Genomic DNA, 17,660 nt, shown 5'->3' on the forward strand with positions numbered 1-17,660 from the left:
AAAAAATTGTGGTTCTGATTAAAGCAAAGAATAGAAACAATAACCTTGCTCATTTACAAATGACGCATGGAGTTCAGCAATGTGATGTTCTTTGCTTTTTAGTGCGAGTTATTGGTTAGTTGCTTTTGTGACACACTGTAATGTGTGGTCACATTATGTGATTTAATTTTTGCACATTTTTAGGTGTAGTTTTGTTAAGGAAGGGCCTTAATTTTGTGATTTTTGTTGGAGACCCAACATGTGGTGTGATCCCTAGTTACGCCACAAGGGGGCACTTCTGCCCTAGTGAGACAGTTTAGTGTGACGCTACTGCTTGTTGTCAGATCTGGCAGAAGCGAGAGAGGGAAACACGCTACCTGTCGTCCATCTCATCATTTATGTTTTTTTCATGTTAGTAAGTAATAAGGCCACACATGTGGTCCACATAATTTACATACCATGTAAGGGTAGCAGTTTGTTTTGCTGAGATCTATATTTGTTTGTTTTGCTCATTGAAACGTGTTCGCGAGAAAGTAGGAGCTAGCTTAGCTCGCCGCATGCTGGAGTAGCCGTCGGCTTTGTTGTTTTCTAAACTTAAGGCACCCTCTTGTAACAAAATTACACAATGGCTCCTGTATATTTCAGTTAATGTGTTCGCAGAGACAGTTTGATGTGTTGTCACTGTTATTGTCTAAAGTTAGTGTAATAACCTATAATAATCCTGATTGTTCTGCAATGTTAATGTGGAGATTTCCACTATACAGATATGCCATTAGTATATGTTACAGTACTGGAATGTTTGCTTTATCAAACTATGTGTGGGGAAAAGAGTGTGAATTAAAGCTCTTAGTAACAAACAACAGAGATGATTGTTTAGATTTTTGTTTATATTATTTTAATTTATTCCGATTTTGGGCTTTGGGAATGTGAGACAGAGAGATTAAGAGGTTTTTGCAACCTGTTGTGAACACATGAATGTGTATAAATAAAGTTCTGGCAGAAGCGAGAGAGGGGGAAACACTACCTATCGTCCATCTCATCATTTATCTGTTTTTTCAGAATCAGACATAATCTGTCGGCCGCCCTCTTGCTTGGGGCGTGTTACACTTTCAAGACTCTGTAATTGTAGGCTTTCTGTTCATATCCATATTTAAGACTCACGTTTTGTTGAAGGTGTCATCTTGTGTTCATTTGGGTCCTCACCCTTACACTCTGCACCCACTGACAGCACCTTAACAAGCCATTTGTAACGACCCATCATGAAGGGAAGCTGCAAGATTGAAGAGATTTAATGAACAGCTGCAGCAGAAACTGGGTGGTGCAGAGGATATATTTATCAAAATCAAATATACAACTGAATATGTCTACCTAGTATATTTGACTGTCTCTGGGCACAGAAGGAAATTTACACTAATCTGATAGAAATCAAGGAAACTTACGGTGCATTGCAGGCCTCATTATAAATAAATAGCTAGTAGAATAACACTGAAATTAAAAGTGGAAGAGTGTGCGTCTTTGCAGGTCAGTGTTTTAGATAAAGGGTAGAGGATAAAATAAGATGCATGTTAACATAAGCAAAGTCTGAAAATGTAAGGCTGTGTAATGCACCAGTACATTCCCATTAAACATTGGACACTGGATAGACATGCAGCTCATGTCTACAGTGGGGCAAAAAAGTATTTAGTCAGCCACCGATTGTGCAAGTTCCCCCACCTAAAATGATGACAGAGGTCAGTAATTTGCACCAGAGGTACACGTCAACTGTGAGAGACAGAATGTGAAAAACAAATCCATGAATTCACATGGTAGGATTTGTAAAGAATTTATTCGTAAATCAGGGTGGAAAATAAGTATTTGGTCACCTCAAACATGGAAAATCTCTGGCTCTCACAGACCTGTAACGTCTTCTGTAAGACGCTTTTCTGTCCCCCACTCGTTACCTGTATGAATGGCACCTGTTTGAACTCGTCATCTGTATAAAAGACACCTGTCCACAGCCTCAAACAGTCAGACTCCAAACTCCACCATGGCCAAGACCAAAGAGCTTTCGAAGGACACCAGGAAAAGTATTGTAGACCTGCACCAGACTGGGAAGAGTGAATCTACAATAGGCAAGCAGCTTGGTGTGAAAAAATCAACTGTGGGAGCAATCATCAGAAAATGGAAGACATACAAGACCACTGATAATCTCCCACGATCTGGGGCTCCACGCAAGATCTCATCCCGTGGGGTCAAAATGATCATGAGAACGGTGAGCAAAGATCCCAGAACCACACGGGGGGACCTGGCGAATGACCTGCAGAGAGCTGGGACCAAAGTAACAAAGGTCACCATCAGTAACACACTACAACGGCAGGGAATCAAATCCCGCAGTGCCAGACGTGTTCCGCTGCTGAAGCCAGTGCACGTCCAGGCCCGTCTGAAGTTTGCCAGAGAGCACATGGATGATACAGCAGAGGATTGGGAGAATGTCATGTGGTCAGATGAAACCAAAGTAGAACTTTTTGGTATAAACTCAACTCGTCGTGTTTGGAGGACGAAGAATACTGAGTTGCATCCCAAGAACACCATACCTACTGTGAAGCATGGGGGTGGAAACATCATGCTATGGGGCTGTTTTTCTGCCAAGGGGACAGGACGACTGATCCGTGTTAAGGACAGAATGAATGGGGCCATGTATCGTGAGATTTTGAGCCAAAACCTCCTTCCATCAGTGAGAACTTTGAAGATGAAACGAGGCTGGGTCTTCCAACATGACAATGATCCAAAACACACCGCCCGGGCAACGAAGGAGTGGCTCCGTAAGAAGCATTTGAAAGTCCTGGAGGGGCCTAGCCAGTCTCCAGGCCTCAACCTCATAGAAAATCTGTGGCGGGAGTTGAAAGTCCGTGTTGCTCGGCGACAGCCCCAAAACATCACTGCTCTCGAGAAGATCTGCATGGAGGAATGGGCCAAAATACCAGCTACTGTGTGTGCAAACCTGGTAAAGACCTATAGTAAACGTTTGACCTCTGTTATTGCCAACAAAGGTTATGTTACAAAGTATTGAGTTGTATTTTTGTTATTGACCAAATACTTATTTTCCACCCTGATTTACGAATAAATTCTTTACAAATCCTACCATGTGAATTCATGGATTTTTTTTTTTTTCACATTCTGTCTCTCACAGTTGAAGTGTACCTCTGGTGCAAATTACTGACCTCTGTCATCATTTTAAGTGGGGGAACTTGCGCAATCGGTGGCTGACTAAATACTTTTTTGCCCCACTGTATATTAGGTTTGTCATTCCATGACCAATTCTGGACATCTGTATGACGCCCAAACTTGGTCTACAATTTGGGCATTCAACCACGCCCCAACCTGGATGTCAATAAGACGTTCAACATTTCAACTTTGGAATGGGTAATTTTTTTGGATGTCATGTAGACATCTATGACAGGTGCAGGCCAATTTATGATTAATAAATGTAATTTTTTTTAATTGGACAATATTGTAACGTTCACAAATGCTCTCAAGCACCAGACGTTTTGATTTCACCACGGTTAATTGAAAAGGCACAGGAAAATGGACTGTTAACCCACAGGAGAATCCTCCAGTCCATTCCCCTCCAGCTCCGAACAACAACAACAGGACCCACCTTCCCACACACACTCACTCACTTTTTCTGCAATGCAGCCAAATATGTCTTTTAAAGAAACAACAACAGTGCACAGAGATTATTTTAATTAAACAACTTATTTGTTTGTAACTAGGCCCATTTACAGCATCCTGCATGCATTTGTCCCTAACCATCAGGAACCCTCCAGTTAACTTTATCAGGTGGGAAAAAAGTATTCATCCTCCAGCTTCACTGTGTTTATGTTATGCTAATGTTACAGGCCCCACTATGATGGGCGCGTAGCCAGATTACGATCCTGTAAAACAGGAGAGAAAGTGAGCACAGGAGACACGCTGCCGTTCGCCTGGTCAGTCTTGCCAGAATTTATTCATACAACACAAGCATATCTGCTCCACTCTTTCGTTAACTCAATTTCACAATAACTGCTCATTCCCTCACATGGCTTGTTTTCCACCAGTACATTTCAATATTAGTCCACACTACTGGCATAAAACAACAAAGGGTTTAAATGAATGAAACAAATGACAACTACACCTCTTTTCCCATAAATGAGATAAACAAAATAATTCACATCATCATGGTAGTGTCTCATCATAGAAAGGAAACTCTACTTTCAACATTACTGCACTACTTTCCTTGCCAGCATTTTTGTTGGCCGTACTCTTATTAGCGCTCTCGCTTCATATGTCCTTTTCAGACCAGTTAGATTCTAACACTGAAACAGCAAGTTTACACATGACTTCAGGCGGGCTCAGAACACTTTACACACGCGTTATACAAAACATTTGTCATGAACACAAAGCTACAAGTTTATCAGGAACTGTAAACCTAACTGGGTTGGTGCTTCTTATTATTATATGGAGTATTATACGCAGTTGCAACAGCTTGCTAGCGTTACCCAGGCATATAGCCTAGCTATAACATTTTACAGAGCTAAAGTAGCTCACATAGCGACAGTATAATACATCACATATCACAGACCCGTCTTATGTCATGAAAGTTTAAGTATCACAGTGTCCAGCTGTGTATTTCTTTATGTTTTTGACCACGTTACTGACCTGTAAAACAGGAGAGAAAGTGAGCACAGGAGACACGCTGCCGTTCGCCTGGTCAGTCCTGCCAGGGAACTTACATGACATTGTGGCTTTAAATTACACCAATAAACCAGCAAAATAAAACATGCAAAATAATCTCCATATATCACGACACTTAACTCACAATTGTGACCACATTTCTGTGTGGATCACACTAACATAGCTTTGTCGCTAGCGATCACATAGCACATTATTATATACCAGCTAGTCCAACTTCAGTAACTCTACAAACATCACTGCTGTTTAGTTTTTGTTCTTATTTATGTTGGAAGTGATAGCAGAGCTGTACGTTTTAATTTATTCAAAAATCTCTTAGTCAGAACATGGTATATCATGTTTAGCTGGAAATTAGTTAGAAGTTAGCAGGAAGTTAGCTAACTCTGTTGAATTTAATAAATTCTGTTTTCATGGATACCTGGATGTTAAACTTAATTGTTACGCCTAGTAAGGCAGCAACGCTGATCATTTTATTAAAGATGAATTAGACAGTTTTTAACTCTCAGTGATGCTGCAGTGTTCGTTGGGAAAGAAAAGCAATTTACCGTATTTTTTGGACCATAAGGCGCACCGGATTATAAGGCGCACTGTTGATGAACGGATCTGTTTTCTTTCGTTTGACTTTGGGACATGAAGCATACAGACTTTTGGATCCAGATTACTCCACGAGGCTCCTGACTACGGCAGCTGTAATGCTCCGACAATCCATCAAGCAGTGCGGCTTCGTAGTTACCAAAGTCGTACTAAAACATTTTTTGACAGATTTTTGAGCGCCGTGGACCAAATCAGTTCAAGGTCAGTAAGCACAACCAGAATTCATACATAAGGCGCACCGGGAGGGAGAGACCGAGAAAGAGAGCCAGGGACAACGACATCACATTAGAAAGGTATAGTAATCATCCACAACTATTTTCAGTTGCGGATGATAAAAGATTCAGAAAGTTTATTCATGCAGGCCCATATGACAGAGAATGTGCATCTTCTTTTTGTTTTCATATTTTAATTTATATTTAATTGTGTTGTGGTTTGCAGTGTTTTGTGTTGTTTCAGTTTAAATTTGTTTAAAAGGAAAAAGCTGAAAATTTAAATAGTTAAAAGTTGAAATGTAAATAGTTGTTTTTTGTATTATAAGATTTATTTATTACATTTTATGTGGAGTAAATAAATAAAAGTATATTTACAGTGGCCCCTAGAGACAAAGCACATAAAAACTCCAAAGCACATTCAAACTCCGAAGCATGCAAAAACACCAAAATGCATAAAAACTCCAAAACACGTAAAAACTCAGAAGCACATACAAACTCAGAAGCACGTATAAACTCCAAAACACGTACAAAACACTAGTGATGTGTGGCTCGATCCTGAAATATCGATTCCTCCAATACCAGTCATTTATGTTCTAGAATCGATTCTCACATTAAAATATCGATATTTTTAGTAATTTAGGGTAAATTTGTAGTTTGTCATTAATAGGAACACAGTGGAAAGAAACTATAACATTCGGATTGTCTTCATTCAAAGGAACTACTTCCTCTTCCGCCTTTCATAGTCATGCGCGAAATACGGCTGTATAAATGTCTTGTAATCTGGGTCCAAAACACCGCCGGCTTCATATCCCAAAGTCAAACGAACACTGCAGCATCACTGAGAGTTAAAAACTGTTTAAATCAGGGGTCGACAAGTACCATCTAAAATTTCCAGGGATGTCAATGTGACATATGATTGCATTAGCAATAAATTTAATAACGCTCTATATTAACAGTTACACACTATATAGAACAACTTTATAGAACTATAGTTGTTCGCAGATGTTGGCAGCTATAAGCGAATAGTTATCAGCTATTTTGAAACAAAAAAGACACTTTTTATCCATAAAAAGAACACTATAACAGCAAATGAACTGTACAACAGAAAATGCAAATGCTGATGATTCAGGATTTCAGGATGTTAGTAGGGCACTTTGAGCTCTTGTTGCCAAAATTGGGACCACATTTAATGAGCTAAATGACCTGAAGCAGCATCTAGCTGTGTCTCCAAGGTAAATAGTTATTTTACTATTTACATATCATTGTATATTCAGTACCACTGCATGTTTTGAGCTACGAACAAACTTGTTGCCAAATCCAGTGGTCTGATTGGTCAGATCTGAAAATAACCAAATTCATCCACCTAAGCGCATTTGGTGTCCAAAAAATATCCATTCACATAAATATTTTGGATTCCTTTTCTTGGAAAATGAAGCAAGTACAAAATGGGGTACTTGGACAGAAAACTCAAATACAAAAACATATTTCAATATATCGAGTTTTTTGTGGAAAATTAACCGTCACTAATCCGACTGAAGTGTAGTTAAAAGGCTTTAGCAAACTCATCTTGAACAAAAAACTATATACAATATAGAAATATGAAAACAAATAAAATATAAAATTTAAAAAATAATTCTTATATGAGTCCCCCCAACCCAGCACCTGCTTCATAATAACATGACTTATGTTACTGTTTAAGTGTGTGTTAATTACCTTGGCCATGGTGATGAACTTCAGTCTGCACAAAAAGGATGTCTCTGTTGCTGATGTCAAGTTCTGACTGCTATGTACATCAAGCTCTCCTCCTTATATTAACATGTATTTGGTGTTTATGCTCCTCCCCTCTGTCTTCTGTCTTTCTATTTGTGTATGTGTATCTATGGGTGTGGTGCTCACATCACTGACTACTTACCTCTGCATAGGACAGACCCAGTGTTGCCAACTTAGTGACTTTGTTGCTATATTTAGCGAGTTTTCAGACTCCCTTGGAGACTTTTTTTTTCTAAAAAGCGACTAGCAACAAATCTGGCGACTTTTTCTGGTGTTATTGGAGACTTATTTATGACGACTTTTTGATGTGAAAGCGGGTATCGCTTTTACTCTCAAAAAGCAGCGGGTGCCGCCCGTTCCAAAGCGCTCACGGGCGGAGGATAGTCCTCCCCCAGCTGCTATCAGGGCAGAAGATGTTCACCCCTCCCTGAGCCTGGTTCTGCCAGAGGTTTCTTCCTGTTAAAAGGGAGTTTTTCCTTCCCACTGTCGCCAAAGTGCTTGCTCATAGAGGGTCATATGATTGTTGGGTTTTTCTCTGTATCTATGAAGCGCCTTGAAGCGACTTTTGTTGTGATTTAGCGCTATATAAATAAAATTGAATTGAATTCAAAGAAGCAAAATATACAACCTATAACCACAACCTACCTAACAACACATGAACAGGAGAAAACAGGGTGTTAAAGCAAAAGGCAGCTCTCCCCTACAAGCAGTCTGAACATGCTCATACAAGTTACAAAGGCATGCAAGCCTGCACAGGTATGGCAACCAAAATGGCCAGAGGGCACAGAAGCACAGCTCCACAGGCCTTAAGTAGTGCTCTGCTGATTACCAATTAGCCAGACTCTGCGCAGCATCCAATCAGGACAGAGGAGGTGGAGCCTAGACAGAACAAAGGGTTAGAAGGGAGAAGAGACATCCTCCTGGGGGATGTAACACTGCTTAAGCATATGCATTGTTTGTCCTTTATTTTGACCTGTGTTAAACAACAGGGTAAAAATACCTTGTGTCTAAGAAGCATGTTTTGTAGTACACTGTAAAAAAAAAAAATTGTAGAATTTACGGTGAATTACTGGCAGCTGTGGTATGGGGCGCCGTTTGTAAACTGAAACATGCCGAAATTAACAGCAACATTTTTCCACATTTAGCTCTAAATCTTACAAAAACATGTTTTTTCCAGTCATTTTTTACAACATTTAGTAAAATATTTGTAACTTTTCATATTTAAAACCGGATTTTAAATGTTAAATCTGAATGCTAAATGTTAAATCTAAATGTTAAATGTTAAATCTAAATGCTAAATGTTAAATATTATATATAAATCTAAATGTTAAATGTTAAATCTAAATGTTAAATGTAAATATTATATATAAATCTAAATGTTAAATCTAAATGTTATATATAAATCTAAATGTTAAATGTTAAATCTAAATGTTACGGGAAACTAAATATTTAGCTAATATGCAAATTTATTGTACGGGTCAACGGAAATACCAAAATAAAAGGTTCAAGAAAACCTCCCGCGCTAAAGTGTGCCGGTCGTGGTCAGGTTCTGTGTTTGCGCTCCTCTCACGGTCACTTTTGACTGCCATGAGCTGCTTCAACTATTCCCTACCAGCATGTCCAGCGATTTAGCTGAAAACATTGGAAGAGCCGTTTTGTCGGCCATCCAACGATTCAGCGGTAGTGCACCCTCGACCTCACAAACGCCGCAGCACTTGGTAAGTTTATTGTATAGCATTTTGGACGGGTTGATAGCAGTGTTAGCAAAACTAGCAAAGCTAAATTACTTAGCTAGTCCTCAATTATTTCATTTGGTAGGCAGCAGACAGAGATCGAACATCATACAACTCTATTTATTTATTTGGTAGGTAGGTAACAGTCGTTCTTGATGTAAATGTTTCCTTAGGAATCCAGCAATGCACCTGGACCAAGTAGACCTGCTGTCTCCACTGGGATACCATACCGCTCGGTAGGCCTTCTTACACATCATTTAGCTGACTGATTTCTGTTTTTGTCACCTTAAATTAAATCCTGTCAAAGTAATGATTCTGATTCTACATACATTTCATCTTCTTAGGGGTCCATCACTAGCAGTGTCACATCACCACCAACAACATTCACAAGTTTTACGTCATATTTTATTACTGTTTTTGCTGTGAAGTGTCTTTTGATTGCTCACTTTCATATTTTAAAACTATTGATAAAATATTACTCTAGCTAATCTGTCACAGTACAATTGCCTCAAATTACCCATCTTTTGTTATAGAATTGTGCTCATTGAGATTTTCTGTGCCGTGTTCTAGGATGGTTACCAAGGAAGGCTTCAGATTTCCAAAGAGGAATTGGAAAATGTTCTTTCCCTGAAAACATCTTTTACTGAAGCTGCATCTATCCTTTCCATCTCCAGGCCCACTCTGTATAAGTTACTGCAAGACTATAATATCTCAGAGTCAAAATTCAATGTAATCAGTGACCATGAGTTAGATCAGATAGTGTCCCAGATAAAAACTGAACATCCAAATGTTGGAGAAGTGATGCTGATGGGTCATCTGCGTTCCAAAAACATAGTGGTTCAAAGATGGCGCGTAAGAAAGTCACTGCGGAGGGTGGACTCGGCTGGTGTTCTATCCAGGAGAAGAACTGCAGTTGCTCGGCGAGTATATTCTGTGCCTCATCCAAATTTCATATGGCACATAGATGGAAATCACAAACTGATTCGTTGGAAGTTTGTTGTTCATGGTGCAATAGATGGATACAGCAGGATGTTGATGTTTCTTCAGTGCTCCAGCAATAATCGAGCTGAGACTGTGAAAGCCCTCTTTACTGCAGCTGTTGGACAATTTGGCAGACCCCTGCATATCAGGACTGATCATGGAGGAGAGAACGCTCAGATTTGGGAGGACATGCGAGCAAGCAGGGGTGAAAGCTCTGTCTTAATGGGAAGTTCTGTGCACAACCAGAGGATTGAGCGTTTCAACCGAGACTTAAACAACAACTGTAGCCGCATTTATGCACCTATATTTTATGAATTGGAATCACTTGGTATCCTAGGCTTGGAAAATGCAACAGACCTATTTTGCCTTCATTATGTGTTTCTACCACGAATCAACCACACTTTGAAGGAATTCAAAGCTGGATATAACAATCACTCTATTTCCACTGAAGGTAATAGAACTCCCATCCAGCTTTTTTCCTGCGGAACTCATGTGTCTCATCGTCACAACCCAGAACTTTCTACAGCAGAGGTCATACCCTCCTTGTCAAACTCTGAAAATAGGTTTGTCCCATTAAATGACAGCGATTTACAAGAGCTATATACAAGCATTATATACAAGCATTCACCCTTTTGAAGAAGACAACAATAATGGTAAAACATTGTTTCAACGAACACAGCAGTATATTTTTAACAAACTTGTAAATGTGTGATCTCAACCACAGGATACCAGTGATGTTCTAAAGAGTGATGACACTTAGTATTCTTAAATGCTGTACAGTAAATGCGTTTTTTGTACTACTGCAGAAGCCCCTCCCCTCTAGCAGTGATGCCTCCTGCCACATAAGGACTCAAAGTTAATGACTGACAGTGACTCATAGGCTATTCAGAAGGCTACAACCACTTTTAGTTTATGGGTAAAACTAAAAGTGGTTTCCTGGCCTCCACAGTCACCTGATCTAAACACAATAGAGATGGTTTGGGATGAGATCGACCGAGTAAGGGCCAAAGGTCAAACAAGTGCTCGGCATCTCTGGGAACTCTTTCAAGGTTGCTGGAAAACCTTTTCATCTGACTACCTCATGAAGCTCATCGAGAGAATGCCAAGAGTGTGCAAAGCTGTATTCAAAGCAAAGCCTGGTTATTTGAAAAATCTAAAATATGTTTTGAGTTGTTTCACACTTTTTTGTTTACCACATAAACACATTTTCCATGTGTTTCAGACTTAAAAGGAGTTTCTAAATTCATGCAGTGTTGGTGAGGGCTGTCGCTCAGGTAGTAGCGCCTACAAATTGAAAAGTCAGTGGATCAATCCCAGATTTTCCAGTCTGTATGCTAAATAAACTTTGGATTTGATATTGAACAGGACATTAGGTCTTTTATGAAGGCAAGAAAGAAAGAGAAGTCTGGGAGAAAGTTTAGATGCAGCAGTCGACCAAGATAGTGTGCATTTCTGAGTCCCTGTTTGGACATCCATCCATCCATTTTCTTCTGCTTGTCCTGGGCCAGGTCGCAGGGGCAGCAGCCTAACCAGAGAAAACCCAGACCTCCCGCTCCTGGGCCACCTCCTCCAGCCTTTCCAGGGGAACACCAAGGCGTTCCCAGGCCAGCCAAAAGATAGATTCTCTTGAGTGTGTCCTGGGTCTTCCCTGGGGCCTCTTCTCGCTGGGACATGCCCAGAACACCCCACCCAGGAGGTATCATAGTGAGATGCCGAACCACCTCAATTGGCTCCTTTTGATGTGGAGGAGCAGCGGTTCTACTCTGAGGCCCTCCCAGATGGCCAAACACCTGACCCTATTTCTAAAGGAGACAGGCCAGGTGTTTGCCAGCCACCCTTCAGGCAAAGCCGCTTATATCTGCGATCTTGTTCTGTCGGTCACTACCCAGTGCTCATAACCATAGGTAATGGTAAATTCAGAGCTTCAGTTTTACACTCAGCTCTCCTTTTACCACAACAGACTGGAACAGCTTCCATATCACTGCAGCAAATGTATGAACAAACAAAATGTACTAGAAATACTGGAGACAGCACATTAACCCAATACTATGAAAAAATGGAAAACAACATGGAGTGGGTAATAGATAGTGATTTGTAAATAACTGGACAGGAATAACTTGAGCGTATTATATTATATCATACTACAGTCCTAACTAACTCGGCAGCTCATTGTCTTTCTCTTGTCAACACTTTTAAAAATAGAACTCATTTTAGGGTCGTGCCTGCCAGCAGGATCTGATATCCTCGTGTTGGTGTTGTTCCCACATCATCATAATTAATGTTGTTAAAGGTTCAACATTGCAAGTGACCACTTCCCTATATCCCTGATCATTTTACTAACATAAGTAAAGAGAAAAGCATCTAAATAGCCCAGCCTAATGGTTGTGTGCTAAATCAATGAATAAAAATGTCAACTGTAAACATAACTGGCCCATAGCTGTGGAAATTGACTTGAATTCTTTAGTTTGTGGAGATCAACAGTAATTTAAAAAGAGCTAAACTTGTCCTGAGCCATCATGTAAAAGTTTATCCCGACCTGTCTCGAATAGAGATTGTGTGGCGTATTTTGAAGTACAAAATGCCACAACAAAGACCCCGTACTGTTGCCCACCTTAAGACTTGTTTGCAGGAAGAATGGCACAAAATTACACCTGAAACACTTCACTTGGTGTCTTCAGTGCCTAAATATTTAAGTGTTGTATTAATACCGTGTGTCCAGTTTTTCTACATCATTTTTTTTTTTGGTTCATGCATTAGGTGTCCAACTTTGTTCAATTCTGTTTATTCAACAGTACAAAATAATCACTGAAAAATTATTTGTTGCTAGCTGTAATCAGTCTGCCTCTCCGTTTACTCTTTCAAACCAATTTTTTCTTCAGCTTTCTGCAGTTTCTTCACCTGATTAAATGGCTATGAAAATATTCTCCTGAGCATCTTTAAGTTGTGTCTGATTTCACAACAAAAAAGGAAACAGAAAACATGATGATCAGGAAGACTTGAGTATAAAACAAGAAATACTTGTGGAACAGTCACTCAAGGTCCGTTTTGTTGTGTTCGTCCTGTGTTTCCAGTTTTTAACTGCTATTTATGTTCATGCATTGGGCGTGTCCAACATTGTTCAGACTTGTTTTACCAATTGTTTGAGCTCATACACGTGTTTTAAACAAGTCATGTGTACACTTAACTTGATGCTTGGACTTACTGGGTATTTATGTATCAACATTTGTATATTTACGTCATCCTACTCATATAAGAGTTTCATATTTTATTTGAACAAAATCAGTGGTTAATCAGTGGCTGTTGATCAATAGTCATGAAAACTTGCATATTAATGATCAAGAAACTGACCTCACAGCCCATTGTTTAATCAGTAGGTTTGTTTCAGTCACTGTGCAAAGAAATCACTTGAAATACAGGGAGTGCAGAATTATTAGGCAAGTTGTATTTTTGAGGAATAATTTCATTATTGAACAACAACCATGTTCTCAATGAACCCAAAAAACTCGTTAATATCAAAGCTGAATGTTTTTGGAAGTAGTTTTTAGTTTTAGCTATTTTAGGGGGATATCTGTGTGTGCAGGTGACTATTACTGTGCATAATTATTAGGCAACTCAACAAAAAACAAATATATACCCATTTCAATTATTTATTTTTACCAGTGAAACCAATATAACATCTCCACATTCACAAATATACATTTCTGACATTCAAAAACAAAACAAAAACAAATCAGCGACCAATATAGCCACCTTTCTTTGCAAGGACACTCAAAAGCCTGCCATCCATGGATTCTGTCAGTGTTTTGATCTGTTCACCATCAACATTGCGTGCAGCAGCAACCACAGCCTCCCAGACACTGTTCAGAGAGGTGTACTGTTTTCCCTCCTTGTAAATCTCACATTTGATGATGGACCACAGGTTCTCAATGGGGTTCAGATCAGGTGAAGAAGGTGGCCATGTCATTAGTTTTTCTTCTTTTATACCCTTTCTTGCCAGCCACGCTGTGGAGTACTTGGACGCGTGTGATGGAGCATTGTCCTGCATGAAAATCATGTTTTTCCTGAAGGATGCAGACTTCTTCCTGTAGCACTGCTTGAAGAAGGTGTCTTCCAGAAACTGGCAGTAGGACTGGGAGTTGAGCTTGACTCCATCCTCAACCCGAAAAGGCCCCACAAGCTCATCTTTGATGATACCAGCCCAAACCAGTACTCCACCTCCACCTTGCTGGCGTCTGAGTCGGACTGGAGCTCTCTGCCCTTTACCAATCCAGCCACGGGCCCATCCATCTGGCCCATCAAGACTCACTCTCATTTCATCAGTCCATAAAACCTTAGAAAAATCAGTCTTGAGATATTTCTTGGCCCAGTCTTGATGTTTCAGTTTGTGTGTCTTGTTCAGTGGTGGTCGTCTTTCAGCCTTTCTTACCTTGGCCATGTCTCTGAGTATTGCACACCTTGTGCTTTTGGGCACTCCAGTGATGTCGCAGCTCTGAAATATGGCCAAACTGGTGGCAAGTGGCATCTTGGCAGCTGCACGCTTGACTTTTCTCAGTTCATGGGCAGTTATTTTGTGCCTTGGTTTTTCCACACCCTTCTTGCGACCCTGTTGACAATTTTGAATGAAACACTTGATTGTTCGATGATCACGCTTCAGAAGCTTTGCAATTTTGAGACTGTTGCATCCCTCTGCAAGATATCTCACTATTTTTGACTTTTCTGAGCCTGTCAAGTCCTTCTTTTGACCCATTTTGCCAAAGGAAAGGAAGTTGCCTAATAATTATGCACACCCGATATAGGGTGTTGATGTCATTAGACCACACCCCTTCTCATTACAGAGATGCACATCACCTAATATGCTTAATTGGTAGTAGGCTTTTGGGCCTATACAGCTTGGAGTAAGACAACATGCATGAAGAGGATGATGTGGACAAAATACTCATTTGCCTAATAATTCTGCACTCCCTGTACAAGTCTAGTGTCAGTGACGCGCCGTCCCTCACGGCTGTGTTTCTTTGTGTGTTTCCCTGTGAGTTTAGTTTATTCTTTTCCAGATTATTTTAGTTTTGTGTTGTATGCCTTTTCCTTTGCCTTCAATAAAGCTGTGGTTTTTCAGTTCATCCCTCGTGTCCGAGAGTCTGCATTTTGGGTCAAACTCCTGCCTGCACACAGCCGAATCTTGACACTCTCTCTGTCTCTTGCTAGCAAAGTTGCAAACCTGTTTCATATACGCGCGCAATAGTTTTCTATACGAGATCACCGCAAAAAGTGCAGCCACTGTTGCTCATTTTATATTAAGATTTAAAAATCTAGTTGGCATTGGTATGGCGAGTAGCCTTCAGTAATAGTAATAAATCACACTGCAATAGTACATACATGTAGTTGTAAAAAGCATAATAATATATTAAGTAATCCAAAGTATTCAAAATACGTTACTTCATCGAGTAACATAACGGAATACGTTACATACTACATTTTGGGCATGTAATCTGTAGTGGAATACATTTTAAAAGTAACCTTCCCAACACTGGTGGTGCACATACAATAATGTTCCTTGTTCTTTGAAACAACGTCCTGATATTTTGCTTCCTATTTTCAGTTTTTAAAATTAACTACAGCACATTTTGGTTGAGTATTTTAAAGTTAAGGTCTAAGACGATTCTTAATCAAGGTAAACAGCGAAAGTTTGCCTTTATCAGACACTCTGATCATATTTTGACAAACCCAATGTATAGTTTAAATTATTTTACAGTTTGTTTGCCATTTTTGTGCCTGATTTTGATGAGCACAGGCAAGGAAAATGTGTATCTTCAGGGTCGAGTCACCTACATAACATTTCCTTTTACATTCTCAGTATTTAGGTGTTTCAGAGAAAATGAAACAATACTTAAAAATTAGAATGTGGTGAGTCTGTGTCTCTTCAGCACCAGATTATGTTAGCATGTTATGTGAAGATGTCACATATCAGATTTTATGTAAAAAAGAAAAAAAAGAATTCCCTTTCAGATATCATTTCATGTCTGAAGACTAGACGATCTGAAGCAACCAGTGCCATCAAACAGCTGTGTTTTTATCTGTTTTTAGCCAGTGAACTAAATTCAAGAATTGTTAAGGAAGGTGGTGAGAAAGTCTGGATGCACAACTCTGTGTATCCAGAAGCTGTACCAATTTTGTATGATGTGTGAAATTAACATAGTCAATATTTTAAAACAGTGTTTTGTAAAAATTCATATTCTTGCTAAATGTGAAGACTTTGTGCATTGTTGCAATACTGAGCTGAAATAGCATTTTTACAATTCTGCTGACTTTGACTTATTTCTGTTTATAGGGACTGATTGTTTGTTGACCGTTGATTTTTTTTTCACAATAAAGTTGAAAAAAATGTTTTGTTCAATAAATTCTTTTAGTAACTCAGATTTTTTTATTCTGAACAAAATTTTTTTAGGAATGGTTGACATATTAAATCAAAACCTTAACAAAAGACAAAATGGAACTATGCAGAAATTCCAACACTAACTCACTCACAAAGTAAAGATGCACTGAGCAAAAAATCAAATAAGAACATTAAGATGGAAACATTTAATGTACTTTACATTATACTTGCATGTTTTTCCTTTGTTTTTTTTTAAAAAAACTTCATGCTTTCTGAATAAAATTGTATCGATAACATGTTATACTCATAAGACCAACCATTTTAATACATACGGACCTGTGATAACTGCCATATAAAACCTTAAACTGAAGGATCTCACATGTAATAATGTGACGTGTGTGTTAACTGATGAACTGATGTTAAGTTCTGACTGCTATGCACTTCAAGATCTACAATAAGATGTATTTGGTGTTTAATTCCCCCCCCTGTGTTTTCTAGCACTGCTGCAATACCTGTGCATGGGATTTAGTGTGCTGTGAGAAAAAGCTGTTTTACTTTTAAGTTGCAGCCAGTGTAGGATTTGTGCAGCAGGCAGGAAAAGGACCCAAACTCGTTTTGGCTTTATTTGCTGAAACGGAAAAAATACAAAACTATACTGGGACATGTGTAAAACAAAACACATGAGGAGGTACAGAGGGAGACACACAGCCATGACGGTGCAAGTTAGGTTAGGTTAACGATGCAACAAAGAGTAAAGGAAAACACAGGGCTAGCATGCACCAGGGAGTAATCAGGCAACGGGAGGGAAAAACAGCTGAGACTAATTAAACATGACAAGACAGCGAGGAAGCAAAACAGAATACACTGACATCATCATCATCATCATCGTTTATTTGTATAGCACTTTACGAACACACCAGGCAGACTAAAGTGCTGAACAACACAGATCAAAACAACAACCAAATTAAAAATACCATAAAATCATTACATACAATAAAATAAATAAGAAGGTGTCAGTTTCCTACAGAGTTAAAAGCCAGGGAATAAAAATAGGTTTTCAATCTGGACTTAAAGACCTGCACTGATGACGCTTGTCTAATTTGGAGGGGAAGGTTATTCCAGAGCATCGGAGCCGCAATTGAAAAGGCACGGTCTCCTCTGCATTTCAGCCGCGACTTAGGGACAGACAGCAGCAGCTGCTCAGCTGAACGGAGCGAGCGAGGAGGAACATGTGGCTTCAGCAAATCAGATAAATAGACAGGAGCCAGACCATTTAAAGATTTAAAAACCAATAAAAGGACTTTAAAACGA

General features: G+C 39.4%; 2 protein-coding genes across 4 annotated transcripts in view; one reads left to right on the top strand and one right to left on the bottom strand.

Annotated features, from left to right (window-relative positions):
• The window catches only part of LOC146684876 (deoxynucleoside triphosphate triphosphohydrolase SAMHD1-like), a 32,558-nt gene extending 25,206 nt beyond the window's left edge, over positions 1–7,352 (bottom strand). The window contains exons 1-2 of one of the 3 annotated variants that reach the window (XM_085443556.1): positions 7,209–7,352; positions 1,141–1,249 (exon numbers count right to left, since the gene is read on the bottom strand). In XM_085443556.1, the coding sequence (XP_085299682.1) occupies positions 1,141–1,249; positions 7,209–7,217 (118 nt within the window). In that variant the 5' untranslated portion in view covers positions 7,218–7,352. The remainder of the gene's footprint in view (positions 1–1,140; positions 1,250–7,208) is intronic. The other 2 variants (XM_085443557.1, XM_085443558.1) reach the window with 2 other exon arrangements.
• Positions 7,353–8,816: 1,464 nt separating this feature from the next.
• On the top strand, positions 8,817–10,825 carry LOC146684877 (uncharacterized). Its single transcript, XM_085444662.1, has 4 exons — positions 8,817–8,983; positions 9,172–9,234; positions 9,569–10,542; positions 10,786–10,825. Exons 1-4 carry the CDS (start codon positions 8,882–8,884, stop codon positions 10,823–10,825), a joined length of 1,179 nt encoding a protein of 392 aa, XP_085300788.1. The 5' UTR covers positions 8,817–8,881.
• The last annotated feature ends 6,835 nt before the right edge of the window (positions 10,826–17,660 follow it).

The sequence above is a fragment of the Copadichromis virginalis genome, linkage group LG20, assembly GCF_057382275.1.
Source record: "Copadichromis virginalis isolate Kocher_CV1m ecotype Utaka linkage group LG20, C_Virginalis_male_GT1.1, whole genome shotgun sequence".
NCBI lineage: Eukaryota > Metazoa > Chordata > Actinopteri > Cichliformes > Cichlidae > Copadichromis > Copadichromis virginalis.